The following is a 27906-nucleotide window of genomic DNA, read 5'->3' on the forward strand; positions in this document are numbered from 1 at the left end:
CACCCATCCTTAGCGCGGGCTCGTGGTGACAGCCCACAGTGGTACCGAGTTCGTGATGTGCCTGCCCCGCTGCCGTGGCCGTGCCGAGCGACACAAAGGAGTAGCTGCCAATGACAACAGCACAGCTGTCCCCCGCCCCGCGCCCCATGCGGCGGCCAGGGCCCGCTGTCCCTCGGGGCAGCAGCCGAGGCGGCCCCGCCCGCCGGGCAGCCTGGCAACCCCGCGCAGCGCCCGGCACAACGGCCCGCGCCGGCGGCCATGAGGGCGGCGGGCCCGCAGGTGCCCGCGGCGGCGGCCGGGGAGCCGGGCAGCGACACCCGCGGCGAGCAGCCCCGTGAGCACGGCCGTCCCCGGTCCCCGGCCACCCCTGCCCCAGCCCGGGCCCACCCCGCGGTGTCCCCTCGGGAGCCCCGCCGTTCCCCGCGGCTCCTCGCTGATGTCCCCCAGCACCGCGGCTGGCCCTGGTGCCGTGAGGTGTCCGCATACCCCTTCAGCTCCTTGGAGACTTCCTGCAGCGAGGACATCTTCTTGGATGCTTTTCCATCTGCGGCCCTGCCTTGGGATGTCTGTCCACGGGGAGGCACAGTGGCCATGTCCCCGGGTGGCCCCTGGGGTGGCTTTGGCTACCAGCACAGCCCGTCTGGCTGTGCCGTCCAGGGTCCTGTCCTGTGCCAGCCCCCTGTCCTGAGGAATTGCTCAGCGTTGGGGAGTAGGGCCCGGCTGAACGCTATCATGTATTTGTAAATTATTGGGTTCACTGTGTCTTGAAGACAGATGCAGAGTGGCATAACTTGATAATTGCATTCAGCAAAGTATATCAGCACTCAAGGGATTTATAATAACTGGTTGTTTTGTAATATATTTTACAAACAGGACAGAAATCTGTATATGTTGAGCCACCTAGGAGAGTTAAAGAAATACTGGAGGAGCACTTTCATTTTCAGAAAGAAGAATGCAATGTTAAACATCCAGCTGCAGGTAATCCTCTTTATCAGCAATTGGCAAGTCTTTGTGAAGGCAAGTGATTGTTTTGAGGAACTGTGGCAAAATTACAGAACATTTATGTAATAGCATGCAGAACATTTAGAAACAGCAGAATTGCATATTGTCTTTATTACTTTTTTATCTTTTTTGGGGTCAGAAATTATGAGACCAGAGAGAATACAGGTAATTCCGTATGATATATCAGTTTAATAAACCAGAAACAATTGCCAAACAGTAGGGAGGTTTTGTTACCCTTTTCTTTGAAAGAAATGCTTTAGTTATTAGAATTGTGTTTCTCTTGTGTAGGATTGAGACCCATTTCTAAGCTCACTCAAAATGACTTTAAAACAGTTGTATTCACAGGCAAAAATGTACCTAAATTAGGTGATATAAAGATAATTTGAGCCTGTAATTTTTATTACTGTGATTAGGCTCTGTAGGGAATTACAGCACACACCTGCAAATGATTGACTTAGGTAGCCTCTATGTGTAGTAAGCAGAGGAAAAAAGGCACTTTGGACATTCTTTTGACTTGTCCTAGACACCTGTCATTGCATGTGTCATGTTCTAAAAGTGCCTGTTCCTTTCCTGTTGACTGAAAAGGGGTCCTGAACACAGAGCTGAGTTGCAGATGTTACTGCTCAATCTGCTCACATGCCTAATGTTATTAAGAGCTGAATACAACTATTTTTCTGCATCCATCTGCCAGTGGGTGAAAATTGCCTGGAATATTTCAGTCTGGTTGAATAAATGGACGCTACTTATATGTTCTCATGACTTGTGAGGAGTGTCCCAAAGAAGTGTGTGTTACAAAGGCTTTAAGTACTGAAGATAATGGACAAACACTACACAAATATTTTTACAGGACTGTATAATGGTGATCTATAGCAAACTCAGTACAGAAATGGTATGTACAGCATAATGTTATAGGCATAGCATAACCATGATAAAGGATAAATATGATAAATACAGATGCTGGTGTACAGATTATTCAGCAAGTGCTGAATTCCTTTTTCAGCTGTGTGGACAATTAGAGATACTTGCTGGCTCTGATAGACAAGAGTTGTGAGGTTGGATGGCTACTGGTTTACACAGTTCAGAGTAGTAAAGTGTATTGTTTAAAATAACTTAGATGGCCAGTAAATTGTAACCTTTCCACAAAATAAATTTGCTTTTACTTTTGTTCTGATAGTGATGGCTTTGTTTTTTTTGTTTGTTTGTTTAGTTGTTGGGTTGGGTTGGGTTTTTTTGGGGGGTGGGTGTATTTGTTCTCCATATTTTTATGAGGGCATTTAGTATTCCAGTATGACCAAAAAAGGATGCTTACTGCATCCGTGGTATCACTGCTATTTCTTATTTATTATAGACACACTGTATCCTGCTTCAAGTTAGGTGCCTGAGTACTCTTAAGACCTTCTATAAACAGTAGAGAGTGTTGTGTACCTTTAGCAATCTGAATTGTTCTGTGAAGATGTCAATCTCTTTTCATTAACTATGGAAAAATATTACTGTATTATTATTTATATTAATTCTAGAAAAAGCTGAAGTAATTGATTATAAAGCTGTTTTGCCAAATTGTTAACAGTGGCTCTGGAAGAAGTTTGGAATATGAAGAACAATTTCTCCATTAGAAGACTGAAACCAGTGTCACAGAACAGCAGCGATTTACTTTTACAGCCTCAATTCTACTCAAGACATGCAAGAATGAAAAGTAAGAGTCAATAATAAGAAACTTTCACTGCAGCACCTCATTTTTAAGTTGCGGGGCATCTTTCTGCAGAGCTAACCCATCTCTTCCTTTAGTAAGCAGGAAACAGACTTTGAAATCTTCTCAGGAACTGCTGCTACAGACAAGTGGTGCCCTCCTCAACTAGCTATGCTGCCTGTTTTGCAGTGGGCAGGCAGGCATCATGAGAGAAGAGGTGGCAGGAAAGATACATAATGGGAGAAAAACTGGGAGCAATCTGGCTTCAGCTCCTATGTTCACCAAACCATCCCCATGCACTTTTCTGTGCAAGGATCTGGGGAAGAAAGGAGACGCTAGTGGGGAGATGGAGTGGGTAGAGGCTGTAGAAATGGACAAAAGGCAGGAGATGGTGAGAGAAGAGGAGCCCGCTGTGTTTAGTGCCAGAGGGAGAGGAACCAGTGAAGGAAAAGGAAGAAGCACTGAGAGGAGGAATGAAAGAGGAGATATACAGAAGGTTAGAAATTCCTGGAGGAAACAGAAAAGAGGAGAATACAGTTCAGGAACACAGAGATAGAAACTGTAAGAAATGAAGGGAAAATATGCAGGAGATATAAGTAGAAGAGAGAAAAAGAGAAAAACAAAATGTATATTCATATTGCAGAATTTACTTAATGAAATGCATTTTGCTTCTTCCTTTTACTGCCTTTCCCTAAAAGTAACCAGTAGTTTGGAGGGCTCACTGTGTGGTGTTTCATCCATCCTTAGAACAGATGTTGTTTTTTTTACAGATTACTGAATGTCAGTGCTGTGAAGACCTGAGCCTGCTTTGATGTGTCATATCAAACATTGGCATAACTAGCTATCTTTGGAAATGTAGATGTTTATTTATAGGATTTTGAATAAAGTTCTACTTGAATATGGAGCTGTTTCGGTTTCATTTTTGTTGTTTTATTCACATCCTCATACTACTTCTTAATCTGAAGTTGTAAAGAGCCAAATCTGATCTGTATTTCCACCAGTGATGAAAACGTCACAATCCAAAGATTACAAGATGTCCTTGCTGAAAAATGTGCAACTGTGAAAGTCAACATTTTCATAGTTTTCTCTTTTGCAAAGGGATTCTAAGTTCCAGTAGATGATTTTAATGTAATTGAAGAAATGCCTCATTATGCTTTAGGCTGAGTTCATCCATTAAACTGAGCATTTCAGAAGCCAAGAGTTTGTGATTCGGTATCCAGCCTGATTTAATGAAAGTTTAACATAAATGAGCCTCTCTCCATATAAGACCTATATGTATCAAAGAACCACAGAAGCAGCATGGAACCTGAAATAAATTGCCACTCTTAAACCTTACAATGAGCTAACACCAAATAAATATTAAAGTGCTTTGTATAATCATGCCACTTATGAAACACATGTGGATCCTTTGTACTGTATAAAACCAGAGAAGATATGGAGTCCTCCAGAGGCTGCTTCACCATGGACTTCTGTGTGCTGCAGAGGCACAGCTGACTCACCATGGTCTTCTCCACGGGCTGGCTCCTGGAGCACCTCCTGCCCCTCCTTCTCTACTAACCTTGGGGTCTGCAGGGTTGTTCTTCTCACATATTCTTGCTCCTCTTTTTGGCTGCAATTGCTTCCCTGCAATAATTTTTTCTGTCTTAAATGTGTTATCCCAGAGGTATTGTACCACCACTGCTAATTGGTTCAGCCTTGGTTAGCAGTGGGTCTGTCTTGGAGCCGGCTGGTATTGGCACTATTGGACACAGGGGATGCTTCTAAAACTTCTCACAGAAGTCAGCCCCCCACTACCAAAACCTTGCCTAAGAGGTGGAGATGGGATTTGTTCCTGGGGCCTCTCAGTTCCTCCGGAAGTATCTATAACACACTGAATGTTTTTAAAAAGGAGGTCTCAGTGACAAATTTATAAAACTGGACTTTGATTTTCTTTGGAGTTTTTTTTACAATTACCTGTGAATTTAATCCAATGTTTTATCTTTGATTTTCTGGATCTCTTCTCTGACATTAAAAGTTTGATTTTATTTTTCTGTCAGTGAGAAGGGAAAAAGAGAATAACCAAAACCAAAATGGCCCCTCAGCTGCCTTCAAGCCAGCTCTTTTCAGTGTTTCTGTTTGACTTCTAAGTGAAAAAGGTTATTGTACTGAGTATTGTCCCTGAGGCACTAGAAGAGTAGCTCCTTTTGAAAATACTATTTTAGATGCAAATTTGATCATGAATCACATAATAATCTTTGAAAAGCACTGGATTTTCAGACAGAAACTTTGATTAGGCTCGTTGCATCTTGCTTCTGCTTAATTTCATTTTCATCCTACTCTCCTCTCCTTGCTTTCCCATTGTGTTTCATAATCTTGTTTTAAAATTTTCCAAATGAGAAGACTTTCTGGTTCTATGCTGGATTCCTGCACTAACTCAGTTTTGGTGCAGCATTTCGTGCTCATTTTCTCTCCTTTTCCTTTTTGTGTGACCTTCTACAAGAGAAAAATCCCTGTTAGATCTTTTCTACTGAATATATTACCTCAATTATGAGGCTGTGGTAATTCTTACCTAGTCTGATATGTTCATGTTTGTGACCTTTTTATGTGTCTCCTCTTTTATTTGAATAAAACAAAGCAATTTGTTTAAATATAATATTGTATAATGAGAATCTTATGAATATTACTGTGATATTTATAATATCTTTATAATATTTCATTAAATAGGGTGTTGGGTAATTTAAATTAACTGTGCTTACATTTTATAATAGTGACTTTTTACTGTCTAACTACTGAGCTCTGATTTTCTCTTTTTTAATTCTATTATTTCATTGCCAAACTCAACATTATTGTTTTGAAAGACAATTGTTATCATTGCTTATATCATTACATAGTTACCTGTATTAGTACCAGTGATTAAACACAATTTTCCAAGGCTACATCTACATTATTAAGTAATGAAGCACAACAGGAGGGGGCCAAGTTATTAAAGCAGTTGATATTGAGAACCCCATAACTAGATTATATATGATCTAGGAGATTTACTTCAAATTAGGGCTAGTTTTGTCTCCTGGACTGAGATATGTCCCTGATCCCTGATGTTCAAATACCAAAGAGAAGTTTTACCACAAATCCTTGCTCTCTGTTTTGGGAGATGCTCACTGTGTAAAATGAGAGCATCAGTGCTGGTTGTACATCACTGTCTCTTGTCACTATAGCTGCATAATGTGAAGTCCAAGTGCTCAAAAGTCCCAAGGAAGATTGAAATTATTGAAATATCCATAGAGCCAAATTCTGGCTTGCTGGTACCCACATGCATGTCAAAGTGTCTGAGGATCGTGTGGGACTACTAGGAAAATTTTCTGCTCTGATCTCTGCTCTGGTCTATGCTGGTGAGCAACAAAGCTGTGTGCTTCAATGGAAGACTGAAGAGTGTCCTGAACAGGATCCTTCATTCACAGTGTGCACAACACATTTGTTCAAGCCTGTGCCTTGACCTGGAAATATCAACTTTGCGTGGTTTTAATCCAACATTGCTCACAGTCACAAGTGAAACTGCAGCTGGGCAGAATATTTTAACTTTGCCTCTGTTGTGTGTGTGGAAACATCAGTTTGTCTGTCCAGAGACTGTTCAGGCATCAGCTTTCAACTGGATCTTCTATCTCTCGTTGTGTTTCCGAATTTAAAGCTTCCAAGCAGAAAGATCATAATCCTGCATATGAAACACTACGTAATCAAATTACAGGCATTTTGACTTCACGCTGAAATACAAAATGTCTGAAAACATTTATACAGAACAAAACTTTTATCATGCCTTTTTATAGAGAATTTAGGTTCTTACTTGGCAAAACTTCCATTGAAACCATGGGTATTATTTATGAAGAGGAGACTTCAACATCATTGTTAGTGTCATTTTGGTACCAGACAGCATCCTCCTACACTTTGAAGCTGGTCACATTTTCTTATGATGAAAAACTCCACAAGGTTTCCCTGGCTGACAGAATGTCTGGGTAGAGAGCTGTGGCTGAAAACACAACCATGTCTTACAGTATCTTTTAAACTGCCTTTGTGAAACAGTTGACAAATAGCTTCAAAGACTTTTCTAGGCTTAAATATTTCTGAAGTGTGACAAAACAGAGTGAGTCAGAGTAGAGGAGGAAGCCAGCTGGGAAGATCCAGGCGAAAATATTTACTGCTGTTAGTGATGGCAAATAGTCAACCTTCAAATAAGCAAAATAATTTTTATTTTGCAACAGCTTCATTACTAACACACAGAATATTATTTTAAATTCCTTACTATCAGCAACATGAGAACTTGCTGTGATTTCCATGGAGCACCTAAAGCACTCCCAAGCTGCATATATAGTGCCAAGAAGTCTGTGTGGTCCTCAGTCCATGGGGCTATCTCCTGCACTGGTTTATCTCCAAAGCAGATAAAACCAGATGTGTTCCCTGTGGGAGGTCTTCAGGCATCTGGCAACACTACTCACCCTTCATCTTGTTGTACTTCTCAGTGATGTCCATGGAGTTTTTCCCAAGTCAGAGTGAAAAAAACTGCTTGACAAAACCCTGCCAGCACAAAGTAGCTGATGTGATTGTGCCACAGATGTGCTGTGTATTATGGCAGAAATGAGGCTAAATTGACATGGGTTACTGCCAGGCTGGTATTAATTTTCCTAGACAAGAAATGAGATATTAAAAAGAGAACAGATACATCTGACCTACACACAGATCTTAGGACCTGACTATCCAACCTTGGTCCTGACAGTGAGGTCACTCCCTGTATCCCTCACTCTACAACAACATCACATCTGGCTGTTAAATTTACTACACCAAGATTTCTAGGAGTCTGTTAGACTTGTAGATGAAGGGACATCGATCATTACTTTCAGTAGTGACTATGATGAATATCCAAGTAAAATGTATTTCTGCTATTTCCCATATTGAGAGGGTTTGAAAACAGCAGCAACAAAACAGTTGGATCCATAATTTGTAAAAATTCTAAAATATGTCTCAAATACATTTCATCTTGCTCTAGATACAAATTCTAAAAAGATTTTTGAACTAGTGGATTACATACAACATGTAAATGTAAACATATATTTTGTTTCCACAGCGGCAGGTGTAACAGGAAAATTAATTTAAGGTGACAATATTACTCATAGAAACTAGAAACTCATAGAGGCTACTGTCCTCTTGTCTTGAAATGATTAAATTATCATTTTTCATAATAAACTAAATATTATTGTAGTTCTTGATATCTATGTTGCATATACAACCATAACTTACTGTGGATTTCAGTAGTAGTGTTTTTTAAGATGCAGTTTAGAGCTTTACTGATGTGCTGAGGAATACAGAAAACCATGTTTTGCTTTCATGCTAAATAATTCAACAGATTTGTCTCAGTATAACAGTAGTCTTAATAGGGATGCCACTGAAATGCAGATGAAAGTCACATGGAAGTTTCACTGAGAGACTGCAAAAACTCAAAAGTAACTAGGCAACTCTTGCTATGAAACCTCACAAGGGAAGTTTTTTTGTTTGTTTGTTTGTTTTGTCTTTCAATTTATCTACTTGGCTTATAAAGATTTCCATATTACATTATCCTGAAACATTTCATAAACGCCGAATTATTGCCAACATTTTTGTTAACTTACCACAGGCAGATCAGGCCTTGCATCATCAGTGTAACTGGCCAGGCTTTGAATTTGGAATGCTTAGCAGCAAATCTTCAAGCAATGGAAATGAAAACATGACTAGATAAAAACTCCTCCAAAGTCACGTATCAATGCTGAAAACTCCTGAAGGAAAGTAAGAACTGTCATTGTAGTAGATATGATCAAATTTATTGAGTGAATCAGAATTCCACAGAAGTCAATTGAGCTCTCCCAATTTCTTTCAAAAGTCCCAAATCTCTCATATTATTGGAAAAATGTAGTGTTCATTGTATCATGTGGGCTCTGGATTGAATCTACGTACAGCTTAAGGCTTCACAGGATTCTACTCTTCCTTAGAATTGTATTTCTGTATTTTTTTCTTTTTTTCACTTTTCTACTTCTAGCAAAGTAACTTCCCCATATTCCCATTTTGTGACTAAAATCAGTTATTTATCAAGACAGGTTCTAGTGCCGGCAATGATTTACCTCATCCACTAGGGTGGACTAGTGTGCCCTGGAGATCCCTTCTGACCAAGTCTGCATATTGAAGCAGGCAGCCAGATACCAACTCCAACCACAGCTATTGGCATTTCTTATATTTTAGGAGTGCTTGCAGCATGGATTATGGAAGTACTGTGTACACAATGTGGAATTAAATCACTGTGTACAATAGGGTTATGGAAGTACATGACTTAGTTTCTAACCTAACACCACCCTCATTTGTGCTTTATTTTTTTTTAGTGAACAGGCCTGAATCACTTTTCTTACTACTACAGGGTAAAGTCACAGGGCCTTGACATATGTGGTGTGCAAAAGCTGTGCTGAAATCCAAACAGTCAGTGAGAATATATGCCTCGTGTAACTCTGCTGCCTTCAGTAGATGTATATGAGGGGACCTTGGATCTACAGCTGTTGGATAAAATCATGTGCAGTGTCAGAGCTGGAAGCTTGTTCGGTTCTGTACAACCACTGTTTAACTGTGTGAGTTAACAACCTCTCAGTTCACTGCAGCAAATTGATTAGGAAAAAATTCTGAGCCTATGTGCTGTACTTTATCATAGCAACTCTGTGAAGCACAGCTGGGAAATGTAATTTTCTGGTAACCATGAGGTTTTGTAGTTTCTTAATAACTGTGAGATTTTAAAGTAAACATGTATGATTCTATCAAAGTTGTAAAGGAGCAAAAAGAATCCTCTTTTAAAATCTATTTTCCTTTAGTTTTCCAAATTGTTATTCCTCCTAGAGGAGCTCAAAACTGATTTAAGTTGACAGGAATTCAAAGCTATTATGGCAGCTGCCATTTCTTTTTTTTCTTTTTTTTTTTTTCCCTAAATAAGTGACTTATTCAAACTTGCTCTCAACCTCGCTCTCTAAATTACATCTGTTTTAAAAAAAATCCTCTGCATCTTCCAAAGTACTTCCCTGTGAGGCCACGGGATACAGTATCTAAGTCATAGCTCAGCTGGTGTGTGAAAACCCTTTTGCCAGAGTTTAAAACCTCTGGCTGTTTCAGGTGTGGACTGGAAGAAATAAGTGAGAATGCACATGGGAAGCAGTCCTGCTTTCTCATGGGCAGGGCTCTCCTCCCCCTGTGGCCCTCTGCCCTCTGCTCCTGCTTGTGCTCACAGATGGGGTGTGTGTGGCAAGGTTCTGGCAGTGATGGGGTGACAGCGGTGGCTTCTCTGAGAAGGTGCTAGAAACTTTCCCCCATGTCTAGTGGAGCCAATATCAGCCAACTCCAAGACAGACTCAATGCTGGCCATGGCTGACCCCATCAATGACAGCAATAGCCCCTTTGGCATAACGTATTTCAGAAGGAAAAAAGTTGCTGCACAGAAGCAATCGCATCCAGAGAAGAAAGGAATGAAAATATGTGAGAGCAGACGCCAAGGTCAGTGCAGAAGAAAGGGACAGAGGTGCTGCAGAGGCTGGAGCAGAGGTTCCCCTGCAGCCTATGTCCATGGTGAGGCAGGATTTTTCCCTGGAGCCCATGGAGGACCTCATGCCAGAGCAGGTGGATATCCATAGGAGGCTCTGCTGCATAGGAGGTTGCCGGCAGGATCTATAGCCCTGTAGAGAAAGGAAGTACACGCTGGAGCAGGTTTTGTGGTAGGACTTGTGACCCCACAGGGGTCCCACACTGGAGCAGCCCCTTCTTGAAGGACTGCACCCTATGGAAGAGACCCATGCTGGAGCAGTTCATAAAGAACTGCAGGCCCTGTTGGACTCCTGTTGGAGAAGTTCGAAGTCTCCCGTGGAATGACCCACATTGGAGCAGGGGAAGGGTTTGAGGAATCCTTCCCCTGAGGAGGAAGGAGCAGCAGAGACAGCATCTGATGAACTGACCCAGCCTCCATTCCCCATCCCCCTGTGCCACCGTTGGGGACCAGGCAGAGAAATTGTGAGTGACACTGAACTCAGGAAGAAGGGAGGAATAGGGAGTTTTTCAGTTTTGGTTTGACTTCACATTACCCTAGTCTGATTTGATTGTCAATAAATTAATTTGTCCAAATCGGTTTTGTTTTGCTCGTGACTGTAACTGCTGAGATCTCTCCCTGTCCTTATGTCGATCAGAGAGCTTCCCCTTTTATTTTCTTTCTTCTGCTTTGCTGATGAAGGCGGTGACAAATCGGCTGTGACCAAGCCAAGCCGGGGTCAACCCACCAGAGGTGCGAGGGTGCGGCTGCCCTGTGAGCATCCCTACAACCCCTCCCGTGCGTGCTGGGGCCTGGGCTCTCACCGGGGATCCCTGCTGAGTGCGGGGACACAAATTCCCTCTGGGCCCCGATTCGGGCATGACCAACCGAGCGTCCCGGGGCCGCAGCTGCCCGAGTGCCGCGGCGCTGCTGCGGCCACGAAATCCCCGCGGGAGCCCGAGCACCGCTGTCCCGAGGGCGGAGCGGCAGCGGCCGCGGCGGGCGGGGCAGGGTGGCACCCAGGGCGGGGGGCGGCCCCGGGCCGGGAGGTGGAGGACGGGCCGGCATGGCCGGGAGGGGCGGCGGCAGCAGCAGCAGCGGCACCTCCCCGCCGCCGGGGCCGGGGGTGGGGGCAGAGCGGCGGCGGCGGCAGCAGCCCCAGCCCCAGGATGCGCTGCCCGGCCCCGGTGCCCTGCGCGGGGCAGAGCGGCGGCGGCGGGCGGCGGCGATGGCTGCGGCCCCGCGGCGCTGCCGCGGCTGCTGCTGCTGCTGGCGGCGCTGGCGGCGGCGGCTGCGCTGGCAGCGGTGGGCGCTGGCGGCCGGGCTGCTGGGCGCCGCCGCCGCGCTCGCCCTGTACTCGGCGCTGCCCGAGCCGGCGCGGGCGGACGGCGAGGCGGTGACCGTGCTGCTGTGGTGGGAGCCCTTCGGCCGCCCGCGGCGCTTGCCCGACTGCCGGCGGCGCTACAACATCAGCGGCTGCCGGCTGAGCGCCGACCGCAGCCGGTTCGGCGAGGCGCAGGCGGTGCTGTTCCACCACCGCGACCTGGCGCGGCACGGCGCCGAGGGGCTGCCCCGAGGGTCCCCGCCGCGGCCCCCGCGCCAGCGCTGGGTGTGGATGAACTTCGAGTCGCCGTCGCACTCGCCCGGCCTGCGGGGGCTGGGCGGGCTCTTCAACTGGACCATGTCCTACCGCCGCGACTCCGACGTGTTCGTCCCCTACGGGTACCTCTACGTCCCGCCGGCGCCCCGGCCCTTCGTCCTGCCCCGCAAGACGCGGCTGGTGGCCTGGGTCATCAGCAACTGGAACGAGGAGCACGCCCGGGTGCGCTACTACCGCCAGCTGAAGGAGCACCTGCCCATCGACGTGTACGGGGCGCGGGGCATGGCGCTGGCCGAGGGCGGCCTGGTGGAGACCGTCTCAGCTTACAAGTTCTACCTGGCCTTCGAGAACTCCCAGCACACCGACTACATCACCGAGAAGCTCTGGAGAAACGCTTTCTCCGCCAGCGCTGTGCCCGTGGTCCTCGGACCCCGCAGGGCCAACTACGAGCGCTTCATTCCCCCCGATTCCTTCATCCACGTCGACGACTTCCCCAGCCCCCGGCTGCTGGCCACCTACCTGAAATTCCTCGATAAGAACAAACCCAACTACAGGCGGTACTTTGCCTGGAGGAAGAAGTATGAAGTCCACGTCACCTCGTTCTGGGACGAGCATTTCTGCAAGGTCTGTGAGGCTGTTAGGGCAGCTGGGAATCAAATCAAGACTGTTGGAAATCTGGCCAGCTGGTTCGAAAGCTGATGTTCCTGGTGAGGCTTGCCTGGACAGCCTGGGCCAAGGGCCAAGGTGTTGGGGAGGATGGGTCTCACAGAGATCATTAGCCCAGCTAGTCGGCGTTAGCCACACAGGACTGGCAACAGTTGGAGAAGCATACAGGTACAGGAAAACAAGCTGTGAAAAACCTACAAAAGGAAGATTTTTATTAAAGAGATAATTATGAAGATACGAAGAGACATTATGCCAGACAATTCCTAAAGAGCAAAGTTAAGTTTCCAAAAGCTGTACAGTTACAGAAGTTTCAAAGTTCTGCACAGCTCAACATAAATATCCGATGCCAAATTCCTCAGCTGTACAGCTGAAACCAATTTTGGCGGCTATGACAACTTCCTGTACCGTGAAACTTTCCTCTTCTCACAGAGGATACGTGATCAGTGCTGGTTTTCTGTAATGCTAAGACCAAAATGAATGTTTTAAACTGTTTTTTTATGTGTGTGAAAGCTATTTACAGACAAATTCAGAGCCGCAAGTGTTGAATGTACGAATCTTATGATACAGTAGCACCTTTTAGCAATGCTTGAAATTCCAGCAGCCCTTTAATAATACTTTGAACCAAATAATTGTTCCGCTTGGGAAAAAGTGTATGGAGGGGGCTGAATCTGAGTGGACAAACAGCTCAGATGATGTAAAGTATTTTTCCTACTACCTACTGAAACCATAGGCGTATTTATCCTGTATGGAAGTAGAGTAGAACTTCAAGTACAGGAAAACACAGACTGTAGGGAAGAAAGTTGGAACACTTCCACCCTCCCTTTATTCAGGAATTAGAAAATGTTTACAGGTATCTGCACATTTTTCTCTGCAAAATATTTGCCATACAGGAAAATGCAGGGAAAGGCTCAGAATGGCAGGGGTTTTATTACTGTATTGAATATATATACAGAAAGACTGACTTTTTTCTCAACTCTCAGTAGACATTGTTGTGTAACAACTCTTTTGATTTATGCATGCATTTTTAAAAATTCTGCTGGGGCATAGACTAGTTAGAATGCTGTTTTGTTGTTTTTAAAATAGTAATTACCAAAATATCCCCAAACTCCCAAATCACTTTCATTCAAAAAGAAAATTACTGTAGAAGATAAGATCTACACTGCGGTTAAAATACAGATTGCGTGAGGAAAGAATATAAAAAGGGAAAGATTTGCTATTTTCTCTTCCTTTGGTTTTGCAGTCTTTTTCTGGCTCATTTTTTTAATCAATAAATAGGTTCTTAAGGTAGAACTCCCTTTGCTCAGTGCCTGCCAGGAACATTTATAGTAGTTATTCCCTTTTAGACTCCCACATTTTGCTGGAGCCATCCTAGTAGTGGATGTGTGGTTACTTTTTGGTTACATGTAATGTCGCTCAGCCAAAGCCAGAAAGAAACTTCATTTGCAATTGCACATCCTCGCCAAGCTCAGCCTGCCTGTCTTTTGCAGCTATGAAGTTTGGTGACAAAAAACGACAACCTACAAGAGACCTGCCCAAATGAATAAGGTATTCATTCTGCTGCTCTTTGATACGTGGAGTCACTCAGAGACTTCATTCAGAATAAAACCATGGGCACAGAACGGGTGGGAAAAGAAGAAAGTCAGTTGCAAATAAAAGATGGGTATCAGAACAGGCAACCTCAGTGGCATTTGTGAGTCATATTTAGGTTAGGAAAGGATTAGATTTGATTTAAGCAGTATGGGATGCTGGATGAGGGCTTTTAAGATGCATGAGCTGGCAGTCTACTGTAATTTATTTCTAGTTACATGTTCTCTATGATTAGGTAAGCATGGTGCCAAGAATTATTGAAAAAAAAACTCCCTAATAATAATGAAATTAATAATTTGCACAGTTTTACCAGTTCAGATCTTGCAGGCTTCTGCAATTATTCCCTTCTGCTTTTCTGCGAGGAGGGTTGGCTGAAAGTACTTAATGAACCTTTTTGTTGTCAGTGCCAGAGTTGCTGTAGAATATTTATTGGGAAGGGAGTGAAAACAATCTATGCAATGTGGGATATAGTAGGGATGATTCCTAATGCTGCACATTCACTTAAAGAGGTATGAAGTGATTGTTTGAAGTAAAAGAGTGTTCTTTATGGCATGGTCATCTGTTTCTCGTACTACCCCAATAATACTGAGTTTGATATTTTTAAAACTCTAAAGTGTGGCATTAACAGCAATACCTAAGTGTCAGGATGATAGGGTCCCTCTTTTCCTTTGAATTTATAATATTTTTTTTCTGTTCAGTTTTTATCAGAGTTCACATAATTGTATACAAAAACCCAATCTTAAAAGTGATGAAATAATACTTAAGATTGCACTACTTTTTTCAGTCTTCTGAAACTAGTGCATTTTTTTCAGTCCTCCTAATTTTTTTTAGCACTTTGTGAAAGTTTCCAGGCACACAGCTCCTCTGTGTAATCATTAGTATTGCCATATGCAGAAGATCAGGCTGCAGGAGCATGGGAATTTCCTGAGATCACAAATGTTACTTTTTTTCCTCAGCCTTTCTGAAAAAAGGAGTTGAAATCTTTGAGGAAGTATTTTTTGTGAAATTCAGAAAAGATCTACAAAGCAATTAAAGCACCCTTTTTGTAAAGTGATCAGAATCGCACAGTGTTTACAAATTGTGCACTGAGGATTTTCAAGAACTGTACGATGAAAACTGCAGATTTGTAATAATTGCAGGGCACTTGCATTGGGAGAAGAGAAGCCTTTTCTAATTTCATTATTCTTACATGGATGTTGCAAATTTGTGGCTCTCCGTTTGGGAGGCAACTCAGCCCAGGCCTGTAGCTGAAGTCAATGTTACAGAATTTCTATAAATCTCTGGTTTTTGGTGTCATCTACACCGCAAGCTAATAGTGTACTCTTACAGGCTAAGGACCAGCTTTTGTAATGCACTTTGTAGAGCTCTAGTTCAGTAATAAATGTAAAGTTTGCCTGAATGAACTGGTTTGTACATTGGGTACCAGACTCTACAAGGTATTGCAGATGATGTATGCAATCCAGGTGTAAAAATTGGGGAAAGCTATTCTCCATTTTAAGTAGAAAAGTTTCCTGTAATACATTTTGAAAAAGTTTTTATTCCATGCCTTAAAATATTGGGGTGGAGGGAGAGAAAGGAATATCATTATCTTGTGGGTTTTATAAGGTGAAGAATTACCATTACTTTTTGATTATAATGTAAATAGAATAGAGAATTGTGTGATCACTTACATTGAATATTGTATCTCAGGGAATTTTATACTGGAAGGTGTCTTGATCTCCATAGAATGAAGTAACTTTATATTAATTATATAGATTGACACAATAAAATTAAAGGAAGTAGTGCAAAACAACCCTATTTTTTATTCTGTTTTCTGTGTTATGAAGACTGAAGAAAACTTATTTTTAAAGAGAATGAATGTCTTTTCATGTTTGTTCAATAAATAAGTGGCTGATTGTTCTCAAAGTAGTCAGACCATCCGAGGTTAGGCATGAAACCTGGTTCTGCAAGGAGAAAAATATTTTCATAGGAGAGACTGTGCTGAGTTATTTTCTATATGAAAAGGTGCATTTATTGAAGTTAGGTGTTGGAAAGATGTCATTTCAAGCAAAATCAAAAAACAAACATTCTCTTGACCTGCAGAGAATTTGAATGTGGCTGGATTCTATTTGCCCCCCTTAAATTTAAAAATGAGATTATGTTTATTTTGGTATTCAGCATGTAGTGCTAGATCTATGTTTTTACCTACAGCTTTTTTCACTGTTGTTCATGGTTGTCTTCAACTGAGCAACAACAAAAGACCAAGGGCCAGAAGCTGTTTTCCCTAAGCTTGTGCTAACACTGATTACTGCACAAGAGATGGCTTACCCCTCTCTTTACTCACCTTCTGTATGGCTTGGTGCTCTGTATTGAGAAAGCATTTCTGAAAATTCCTGCCCAGCCGGGAAGAGGTCAGAGCTACAGACCTTGCTTTTACCCCTAAGGTGATTGATGTTGTATCATTATCACATTTAACTTTTGTAAGTAGAGCTTAAACTGACTACAGCTTACTCCTGCCTGAGGGGGGAAACATTTTTTTGCTCGTTTTCCAGATGGGAAACACTGAACACTGAGCTGGGGAAACTGATGTAAATATTTTTCTGGCAAATATTGGGTACCATTTGTTTGGTGACTCCTGAGTGAGTTATGCCTGATTAAACTCACACAGCTTTGTATCCAACAGTCATATAAAATGGTGTTTGTTTTAAGAGAGTAAATAACCCTTTGTAGGGTGCACAGAGCTGACTCAATCTAAAATCTGTTGATGAGAACAGTGACTTAATGTGGATTTAAATGGTGTTTAACTAAAGATAATTCAGGATCCAAGTATAACAGCCTGTTTTTAATCAGTAAAAAAAAAGTCATTATTTGAATAATTTGCCTGTAACCAGCTTGGTTTATGAAACCATCTCAGTTTAACAATTTGCATAATTATGTATTTTCTTCTGTGTGGTCATTTAAAAAGCAATAGCCCAGGCCAGAATTTCTATGTCTTCTTTGCATTCTGCAGATTTTTTTTTTATGGTCTTGAGCTAAAGACCTAAGCTTAATTTTGACACAATGACAGGTGTTCCTGAGAGTCTCACCCCAAAGATTATCTGAGACGAAAAAGTGGAACCTGTTTTTCAGGAGTGCTTTGAGAGCTGCAGGGATTTCTCACTGCTGGTGCTAAAGGTGCTCAATGTGTTCAGGAAGCACTGAGAAGCTATGACCCCCTTTTAATTGAAAACTTTTTTCTAAAGCAGTGCATACTTTTTTGAATTCCTTCAATGATTTTAGGTCCTTATAATTGCATGGCTTTAATTTTTGCAACAGATTTAAAACTGGACTTTATTTTAGGAATGCTCAATATTTTTGTAATATTCTTTTAATAACTATGAAAAATGGTCCCAAATTTGGAACTTGATTTTTTTCTCCACTTATCAGAACATCTTTTGAAATTAATCAATCCATGGGTGTGCTGTATGCATTATGGAAGAAAATTCTACATTTGCATCCTTGAGTTTCCCATTGATGTAAAAGGCACTGTCTGTATTTTGGATTATGAGAAGCTCAGTCCAGGAGAACACAAAGCATTAGGAATGCCGAAGCTGCAGCTCTGAGATCCTGATCACATGAATGCCTATGACTGGAAATTGGCCATCTTGCTTTTAAGCAGAAGGCAGAAAGATGATTGCAAATAGAAAGCATAGATTATCGGATTGTGAATATATTTCAGTGCATTTGTAATGCTGCCAAATAACTTCGTGTAGTATAAAGATGATTGATTTTTTTGAAGCAAGCACAACAGGACTACATGAAATACAGCAAAATAATTGTCCTAGAGGCAAAGTTGGATTCAAAATGAAAAAAATGATACTGAAATTAAAAAGAAAAGGCATGCAATTGTGGGAAAGCATGGGTAGACATTTTGAATTGTTAAATGGGAACAAACAGAGAATGTTCTTGGAACTGCTGACTCTAGCCCAAACTGAAACCAGAAAACATAGGTTCAGAGTCATGCTCGTGCTCATGCTTATATCTACTTCTGAATAGGAATGGCCTCCTGAAAGTAAGGCAGAGCTCTGCACATTTTTATTCCACTTCCAGTCCCAAGTGTATATGTTGCTTGCCTTATTGTTGGTTTCCCTTCTCTGTCTTTCCCATGTTGCTCCTCAAATGTGCACAGACCTGAGGATGTCTTCTTTAATGTCTTGTTACTTTAGAGCAGGAGAGCTGAGAGGAGATAAGTTAATATACGGATGTTTGCTGGGAATTTTGGTTGTATTTTGCAAGAGTTCTGGGGTAAGTGCAAGTGAGCTGTACAAGTTGAATACAAAAGAGAGAAGTGTGTTTTAGGGCAATATCTCTTTGGAGACCCCAGCCTGATCTGGAACATATCATCAGTGTTTAAGGCTGAGACTTTATGCTCTGAGTTTGCTATTTAGTGGTGAAGATTATTGTATCACATATCTCCAAATAGTCCCACTGATGTATTATCTGAGAATAAAGAATCATAGAGCCAGACTATGAACAGAGACAGTAAGTCTGTGCTGTGAAAAAATTTGTCGGGTTAATTAGAGCAGAATTTATCCTGAGTTCAGGCTCTGATAAAGCATATTAATGAAAATCCTTAATAATAAAAAACAACAGGTTCACTACACTGTCTGTTAGGGTGTCTGTGGTGGGGAATGTTTTCTGTGCTGTCTTTACAGTTGAGTCACTTTTGTTGCTACTACTGAGGTATTTAATAAAGTGAGAATTATTCCGCAGGAATTACTGCACTTTTACTGAAGAATTTTTTATGGGATTGGTGCAGAGGGGATGAAATCTGGTCTCCTGCTCAGAGTCAAGGAGAGAGGCATTCTGGAGGAGCCCAAAGGCACCAGCACTGCAGGTTGTATGAGTGAGTAGCAGACCTGGCCTTGACTCCACGTGGGAGATGGAGAAGATAAGGAAATGTCACCAAAGTGGTGGGTTTTTTTATAAAGTTACTGAAGTGCTTTGAACTGCATTGCCTATAGCATCTGAGAAATGCGAGGCACTTCACAACAGAACACGAAAGGAGACTCTCTTGGTCACAGGCGTAGACTTTGCCATAGTCTGAAAATATTCCCATGGCTAAAAGCTGCAGAAACAAGCCAGAAAGGCCCTGTAAGCTTTTTCCCAGGTAAGTGGCCAAAAGAGAGCAGAAGAAAGCAAGGACATCACCATGGCTATAAAAGAAATGTGTTAGTTGAGAAGTTTGCAGCAGCCTCACTGGCAGCCCCAGTGCCCTGACCAGGACAGGAGATAAGGGAGGATTCCTCTTGGATTTCACATCTGGAATAATTTTACCCTGAGCACAGAAACAAGATACATGATCCTTTCAGCTGGGTTAAGTACCATCAATAGGACCATTGGGGCACTAAGGAACAAGTTAAGGTACATCTCCAGTGTGTGAAAAGAAAGATGAATCTCACTCCTCCTCTTGTAGGTGTGTGAGGCAGAGGCACAAGCTGCTTTCCTTGCAATGGTTAATGACTTGTGACATACTTTGGGAAAAATCTTTCTCCGAACATTGCCTCAAGGGCAGAAGTGGTTTTAGCCAACCTTTTTTTATAACCAATGGTCTTAGAACTTGACAAGCTCTCACAACTGTCCAACCCTTTCAACTGGCTGAGCTATGGACTCTTAAAACAGTGTCTCCTGGCTGTGGGAAGCTACACGTGCTATTTAGGCATCTGAATAGGCTTTTTACAGTCTAAAATGCTTGATTTATTTCTTTTGTTGTAGTGGTTGATGTGTCTACCTGTCACATTTCTTCTATGGATCAATCTCCACATCTTGCTCTCATTTCCCTCTTGATGAGGGAACTTGGTGTGTGAGTGCTGGCATCTCAGATTCCACGCTCACATCTAGCTGGGGGATGCAGAGACAGACCTAACTACTGTACAGCTCCTCCCACATCTCCCTGTGCCCCTGCACGTTGTAACTTGTCTTAATACTTGAGCAGTGTTGCTTGTGGCTCTGCTGGCTCTGCACAGAAAAGCCATGAGACAGCAGCACATCCTATCTTGGCCCCACATCCTCAATCAGGCCCACAGGCCAGCCCACAAAGTAACCCAGATATCTCTAGGTACACCTTTTATGAGACATCAGATACTTCAGAAAGGCTGTTATCTAGGCCATATCCTGTGTGTTTTCTCATTAATAACTTCATTTATTTTGCAAATGCTACTTAACAAAGGCAGAGTGTTATACTGACCGAATAGAAAGTAGTCTGCTTTTTTTCCCCTCTGATGTTAGCTACTGTAGTATGTACAGGCTGCCAAAAATTTCTGGTTGCTTGGGATATTGTTCAGCCACGTGCTGCTTGTATTGTCCTGTCAACATCCATGTATCCTGTGGATTTCACAAGTGGTTTTGGAGTATATAGTGTCATTAGCTCTTATGCAAATTTCTGTTTCTTGTTGGTCTAGTCCACAGTATGTGCTATGAAGCCAGCAGCTGGAGCAAGACTTTTAAAAATAGCTAAGTTTCTGTATGTCATGTCCATCTCTCTTGGTCTAGATTGGGATCTGTGTTTTAAATCATGCTGGGACAGTACACTTACTGCACAGGTGTACTCTGCTCTGCTGCTTTTGCATATATCTGGCATGGTCTAGCAGCTTTAATGCTGCCACAAAATATGTGCAAATGAGCAAACAAATATAATAGATTTCATGAGTTCAGATGCAACTGTCACTTTTTAACCCTTAGGTTAAAACTTAGGAATGCAGGGGGTAATTTCAAATGGTTTATCTGAAGTTGCATAAATAAAAGGCAACTTTGAGACTAGCAACCTGTTGTCTTGTGTTAGAGTGAGTCTAATGTCACATCCACATAGCAGTCTGAATCTGACCCTTTCAACTTCAAGACTGAATGAGAGCCCAATATGAAGTCAGGACTGGTTTGACAGAATACAAGTGAGAGGTGGGCAACAAATTTTATCACTTGCTCATTTTTGCTGCTCTTCAGATGAAACCAGAGATCCTAACCAGTGCTTATTTATTTTCAGCTCTGGTGTGTCATATTGATGCACATGTGTTTTCCTTTTGGCTTGACTACAGACTTCAGTTTGAAGTGTGATATGAAAGAGTAACATGGATATAATTTTTACATTCTACAAATGTTTGTGTGTTGTAAGATGCTTCACCATCAGAGATCCTACAGGCAAAGCAGACTGCTGTACCATTAAGGTTTGGACCCAGAAGGACCCAGGCATTTCACTTGATACTGAAATTAAATTTGATTTGTACACCTGTAGAATTCTATGTTTAGATTGGAAGCATCTGCTTTGAATCTTGTTTCTGTGCATCCCTACTGCATTCAGCAGGGTGCTCTCAGGAATGTTGAAGTAGTCTCTTGGATAATCAAGATTTACCTGTGCACATGTAAATGCTGAAGGAATATGAATGACTGACAAATGTGTAAGAGAACAAAAAGATGCTGCTGCAAGGGAACACTGGCTTTGTTCTCACTGAAGGATCTAACCACATAGTGCCTCTTGTTTCTCATAATGTTTACAGCGCATTACAGCTTTCTATATTGAGCCTTCTGAAATGCTTCTTCTGCATTAAAGGGAGAGTATCCATTTGTTTCTGTGACATCTCACCTGGCTGGTGAGAGGGTTGCCAATCATCTGATTTTACAGGTACTTCTCCATTCTTTTAAATGAAAATAATTTCACTTACATCCCAGGTTATTTGGTTTATATTATGAAAACTCAGCATTATAATTAAGCTGAAGAAAGGTTTAAGTGAAAATGTCACAAAATTTTATTTTTGTTTCAGCCTCCATAAAGTCTGATATAAAACAAGAGAGAGATATCTGAGGGGCCCTAAGTCCTGTGACCAGACACGGAATCTTTCCTGATCTTTGCTCTTAGGACAATATTCTAGTTATTTTATGATTCCATGTCTTCTGTAAGAGGTAGTCCAGGAGGCACAAGTAGGTTTCATCCTTTTCTAAAGTCTTGCATATTCCTAATTCATTGGAAGCAATTTTAGCCTCACTTTCCTGGAGATAGCAGTGCTGGTTCCTAGGATGATACATTCCCCAGCATTTACCTCCTCCTTCAGTGGGTGACCCAGTGTGTGAGTTGTAGAGGTGAGAGACTCCACTCAGCCTAATATCTCAGGTCCACATGTGTGCTTACAGCTGTCCTTCACACAAAACTGTGCTCAAAATAGGCAGATATGTCTCATGATCAGTTTTTATCTGAGCTCAGGGATGGTAGTAATTAATGGTGGTGGGATGCTAGTATGTTTGGGACAGCCTGACTCTTTGTCCTAGGAGCACCTTAGAGCCTTAGAGTAAGACAGGACCTGCCCAAACCGTTCCTTGTTCTCATTTTCCCCTCACTTTGATTACAGTATGCAAAGAACCCCTCTCTTGGTAAATGCACCCAATATTATCCTTATTTCCTAGAGGAATTCTGACATATTTTTCTCCAATAATAAAGTACTTTGAGATCTATAAACAAAAAAGCTGCAGTGGTATGAAGGAGCTGATGCTAGAGACTAAAGGTGGGCATGGCAGTCTAAGATGAGAAGACTGCTGTATTAAAGCAGCCTGGGTCTATGGGATATCACTATGGGAAAAGTCACTTTCATCTTTTCTAACCTGAGGCTCTAGTAGAAGTTGTCACTTTTGCTCTGAGAATGCAGAGCAACCTCGCTCCCATCCCCATTCCCACCCTATTCCCATCCCCATCCTCTGCACGTTGTCTTTGAGAGGAGCATTGCAAACATGGTGGAGATAGGAATGTCTCCTTCACGTCAGCACTTCCCTGAAAGTTTGACCTGGTTCAGTTAAAAATGTTCACCCACGTCCCACCAAAGCACAAGGGGAAGCTCTCCAGTGGCTTTCTTGGTGTACCACCCTATGTGTTAGTGTTGTATCTGCCTACATGGCCACAGAAGTTATCACAGGAGACAAAAAGAGAGACAACAAAAGGACTGCTTCTATACCAACAAGAGTGACCATGCTGATGGGATGTTTATTCTGAAAATAAGAAGAAAGTGAAGTAAGGTAAAACTGTTATTTCCACGTGCACTGTTTGCATTGCATTAGTGTAGTAATATGTTTATATACCCCATGTGTTTTGCATCTCTTTGATCTTTGCAATCTCACTACAGCACAAAGCGAGCAGGGTCTGCAAGAAACAACAGTGCATTGTGTGCCTTTGTTTGCAGTGAGCATGACCTAATGGATTGTGTTTCAAAGTTCCAGAGAAGCCCATAGCCCAAGAGCAAAAGGGAGGTTTTTATTCTTCACTATTTCTATACACCTGTTTAATATAAAGGAGAGGTGTCAGAGGGTCATGCCTTGTGTTTTGATTTTCAGGGGACACACCATGATTTTCAGGAACCTGATGCTTTACCCATCATGTGTACCAATTCAATTTTCCTCCCTGAAGACACACACTGGCAGTAGGGGATGTGTTTGTGTCTGCACACAGCAAAGTGTGTACAATCTCGGGGCCATGGGGAAGAGAAGGTGCTGTATCAGAACAAGGGGTCATTGCCCCTTGGAGCAAACAGCAACAGTGATGGTGGCAGGCACCAACATCCATCCATGGCCAGGCTGTTACAGATTTTTGGGTGATTTTCCTCATCTTTGAAGGTGGTGTTCCCTATTCTCTTCAAAGGCTAACAGAAAATTACTTTGCTCTTACATGCGTGGTATCCAGAGCAGAACCTCAAAACAATGGGCTAGAGTGAGCAGAAGAAACATGACCTACTAAGTAAAGAACACCTTTCCTTGATCCTCAGCCCAGCTTTGGTGATAAAAGTGCCCTGAAGGGTAATGCATATACCAGCTAATGGAGCTCACTGCAGGCAATGTCCTTTTACAGCAGAGGTGGGCTTCTAGTTCAAAAGCTGCTGCCAATTTTAAATAAGACTGCATTGAGCAAAAAGAATCACAGGTTCGTTGGTAGCCCACCAGGTCCCGAAGACCATTCCGGATGTTTTGAGTAAAAATTAGTGTCTTGGATTTTATCTGAGACTTGGAGAGTGTCCTAGGGCAGAGGGGTGAAAGACACAGGTGTCATTCAATTCTAGAAGAGAAATTCAGGTCCATGGGGTCACCTTGGGAAAAGTTTGGAGGCCACCCTGGATCTCAGTTGAGCAGATTTTCATACCATGGCCTGAGAGCAATTTTGTAGCCTTCCGTTGCTGTGATCCAGTCCTAAAGTAAGATAAGCATGGCTAACTGAGACAAAGCCTACATAGAAAAAGGCCTGGTTGGAAAATGCCCAGGTACACAGAGAGCTCCTCCTTCTCCAGGAGCAGGTTGGGCTACCACAGTGCTTCTGTTTTGTTCTGTACTTATATTACAAGTGGCAGCTGATTCCCATCAGTCGGGTACATGGATATAATTGTCACTTTTGCTTCTGGCTCCTTTCCAGAAAAGAGTTAGGTTATCTCAGTCCTTGCTGAGGCATTGCCAAGGTGGCTCTCACCTGAGGCCAGGACTCACCAGAACACTGAATCCTTTGTTCCACTGCCCTTCCTTGATCAGACAAGAAGCAAATAATCAGATCACTGTTTACTGGCAACCTCTTTTCCTTAGGAAAAGAGAATGAGATCAAAAGGTTTATCATCTGGGGCCTTTCCTTTGTCAAATCTTCATCTAGCAACCAACATTTTGCTATAATTAAAGTGCTAAATGGAGGCAACCTTACATGCAATTAACTGCATGAGTGTTTAAATAGAATGTGTGTCCATGGAGAAACACTCAGAAATATCAATTTCCTTTGTTTTTCTTCTCATTGTCACAGTGTCATCACCAGTGAGGACAGCTGGAGTGTGCCTGCTCTTGCAAAAAGAATGGTCTCTGTTAAAACTCAAAAAATACAGCTTCTCTCTGCTGGGTCCATTGATAAATGCACTTCACTTGCTTATGAGTTTTCTAGCAGTGTAGCTGTACAGTGATTTAACTGGGCAAGCAATTAAACACCGCCCTGACATTTGGAAAAAAATGTGAAAGTGGTGGGTTAAGATAAAGACAGTTTAATTGGACAGAAAGGGAAAACACTACTACTACTACTACTACTACTACTACTACTACTACTACTACTACTACTACTACTACTACTACTACTACTACTATTACTAACAGAAATAAAAGAATATGCAAAACAAGTGGTGCATGCTGCAGTTGCTCATCACTTGCTGAATGATGCCCAGCCAGTCCCTGAGCAGAGATTGGTCTCTCCTGGCTGACTTCCCCAGTTTTATTATGCAGCGTGATGCCATATGGTATGGAATGTCTCTCTGGCCAGTTGGGTTCAGCTGTCCTGGCTGTATCTTCTCCCATTTTCTTGCACACCCCCAGCCTTCTCCTGCTGGCAGGGCAGAGTGAGCAGCTGGAAAATCCTTGACATAGAGTAAGCAGTACTCAGCAACAGCTAAAATGTCATTGTGTTATCAGCATTTTTCTCAACATTATTCTCATCCTAAATCCAAAACATAGCTACTAGGAAGAAAATTAATTCTATCCCAGCTGAAACCAGGACAAGATTTGTACTTCTTGTGCTTTGAAGCCCTCTGCAACCTGTGTGCGTTAGGAGTAATAAGAAGAGCGAAGGATTCCTCTAGGACTGCCTCTGTTTGACCTCTGTCAACAACGTAAAGATTGCATGTATCAAACAAGAAAGCATACAGACTTTCTGAAGCCTAAAATAAGAAAAAAAAAAAATTACAGCAGCCTTTCATTGAGGAGCTCAGCTTGTTCAGATACCCTTAAAAAGTCCAGCAACTGAGATAAGCATGACAGTAGGCTCAGGATGTTACAAGATTTGAGTAATTTTGGTTTTGATAGGTGAGGAACTGACTTTCAATGTCAGATTGCAAAATTCACTCCACTAACACCTGCCAAAGCTGCTGCAAGAGAATGTTCTCTGCCATAACTCTTCCAAGTTGGCTCAGAGATCTCAGATTTCAAGTATTTCAGATTCTGTAGAAAACAGCCCAAACTCCATCTCCTAATTTGCATGCCATCAGTACAGAGTATGGATCTGGGATTTCCTGCAGCACAATAATGCTACAAATTCCTGTGATCCAGCCTGGTGTCCTGTGTGCCTACAGGAGTATCTGTAGAACTCCGTAGAGGGAGAAGTCAGCAGGTTACAGGTATCAGGGTGCTAAAATTGTCTCTCATAAAGAAGCATGTGTTTTCCTGGATATAAGGAGTAGGTGGGACTGGATAAGGGCGTCGGGTTCAACGGGCTTTGGCAAGGGCAGGAGGCAGAGTGCAACAGCTTGGCATCCTGCAAGTAGTAATTAATGTCTGCATGCAGTTGAGAACAGGCAGGAGAGCAGTTTTTGACCTCTTACCTCTTGCTATTGATTTCTCCTCTTGGAGTTTGCTGGTTTAGCTGAAGCCTTGTGTATTGAACATCTGCTTTGCCTCTGTCATGATGCTGCTTTCACACTGCCTTGCTTTTGGAACATTAAAGCTTTCAGTGAAGAGCTGAAAGAGAGAGGGGTTTGATGGTTTCCTTGCTCATTGCTTCTCTAGTGTCCCATATCTCTAGCTGGAGTGTGGGAGTCTGGGTGGGAGCTGGAATCCATGCTCACGTGTATTGGCAGAAGGTGACAGCAGAGCCAGCTCTGCTCCCCCACTTTTCCCTGCTACAGCAGAAGCCAGATCCATATATATAAACCAAGAACAATACCAATTAGGATGGTGTAAATACATATAAATGACAGCCCTAATGAATTCTATCTTTATACACTGATGGCCACTCTACATTCCTCTAACTGGGAAAAAAAAAAAAAGAAAAAAGAAAATAGAAAAAAACCTGTATTAATTTAGGGAAGACTTGTTTTTCCTGCAACTCTTGGAAAACATTACTATACTGAATATACGATGAGCACTGTGTTTTTTCTGTGCTGCACAAAAATGTATATGAAGAATGGTTATTTCTCATCTTTTAACACCATTTATCCATGCCTCTCTAGCCAGTTATATTTAGGATGAGATGAATCATGAACTGCTTCTGCCCAGCGACTATAAAAGGAATCTTAAATGACCATCTCAGATGCAGGTGTCTTTTGTAACCATTTTTGTAGTACTACTTTTCCTTAATTTAGTTTCACAGCTTGGATAGAAAAATCTGTTTGTAAACCAGATACCAGATTACTTACACCAAAACTAAGTGCAGAATTAATTGATTTTATATAATAGAATTCGGCCTGGAGGTTATAAAACAATTGCAGGTGATGGAGTAACCCCCACAAACATCTCCAGAGCCATGGCTTGCTGGGGTGGCTGCTTTGGCATCTCTTGTGTGCAGCGGGTGGTGTGTCAGTACCATGACTCTCCCTGCCCATCACCTTGCCAGCAGCAAGCCTTCCCACTCCCAGCAGAAGACACAGTGTTTTTCAAACAGTGTGCTGCGGTGGTGCAGTGGGCATGGCACAGCGCAGATGTGACCAGCTGTTGTTTGTGGTTCCACAGATGGATTGACAGAGGCGCTGAACCAGTGACTGCTCGGGTCCTGCAGCCTGAGAAAGGAGAGTCCACCTGGGCTGGCCACAGCGGAGCATCAAACCTGGCTCCAGAGTGGGAGCGTGCAACCAGCTGCCCTGCTTTGCCTAAGCAAATGAATGGTGAGCAACATTAGAAGCTCATTAGGGCAGGGAACATCTCTTCTGTTCCCTCTCTCTTTCTCTACCTTATTTCCTATACTGTCATAGTAGAGATAATATTGCTGTTGTTAAATATCTAATCAGATTGCTAAAACATAGTATTTTCTGACCAAAGGTATTGGTATTTATGAGCTTCAGGCAATGAGTACAATAAATAAATTAATTTCAATGTGTG

General features: G+C 42.5%; 1 protein-coding gene and 1 long non-coding RNA gene across 3 annotated transcripts; both read left to right on the top strand.

Annotated features, from left to right (window-relative positions):
- The first annotated feature begins 265 nt into the window (after nucleotides 1-265).
- LOC116992531 lies at nucleotides 266-3593 on the top strand. 2 transcript variants are annotated; one of them, XR_004417068.1, is made up of 4 exons: nucleotides 266-334; nucleotides 874-978; nucleotides 2570-2695; nucleotides 3460-3593. It is a non-coding gene; the product is annotated as an uncharacterized LOC116992531 (long non-coding RNA). The 2 variants fall into 2 exon arrangements; XR_004417067.2 differs by lacking the exon at nucleotides 266-334 and having other exon boundaries at nucleotides 382-978.
- Nucleotides 3594-11466: 7873 nt separating this feature from the next.
- FUT4 (fucosyltransferase 4) lies at nucleotides 11467-15883 on the top strand. Its single transcript, XM_033051697.1, has one exon. It carries the CDS (start codon nucleotides 11467-11469, stop codon nucleotides 12535-12537), a length of 1071 nt encoding a protein of 356 aa, XP_032907588.1. The 3' UTR covers nucleotides 12538-15883.
- Nucleotides 15884-27906: the final 12023 nt, after the last annotated feature.

The sequence above is a fragment of the Catharus ustulatus genome, chromosome 2 (genome assembly GCF_009819885.2).
Source record: "Catharus ustulatus isolate bCatUst1 chromosome 2, bCatUst1.pri.v2, whole genome shotgun sequence".
NCBI classification, from domain to species: Eukaryota; Metazoa; Chordata; class Aves; order Passeriformes; family Turdidae; genus Catharus; species Catharus ustulatus.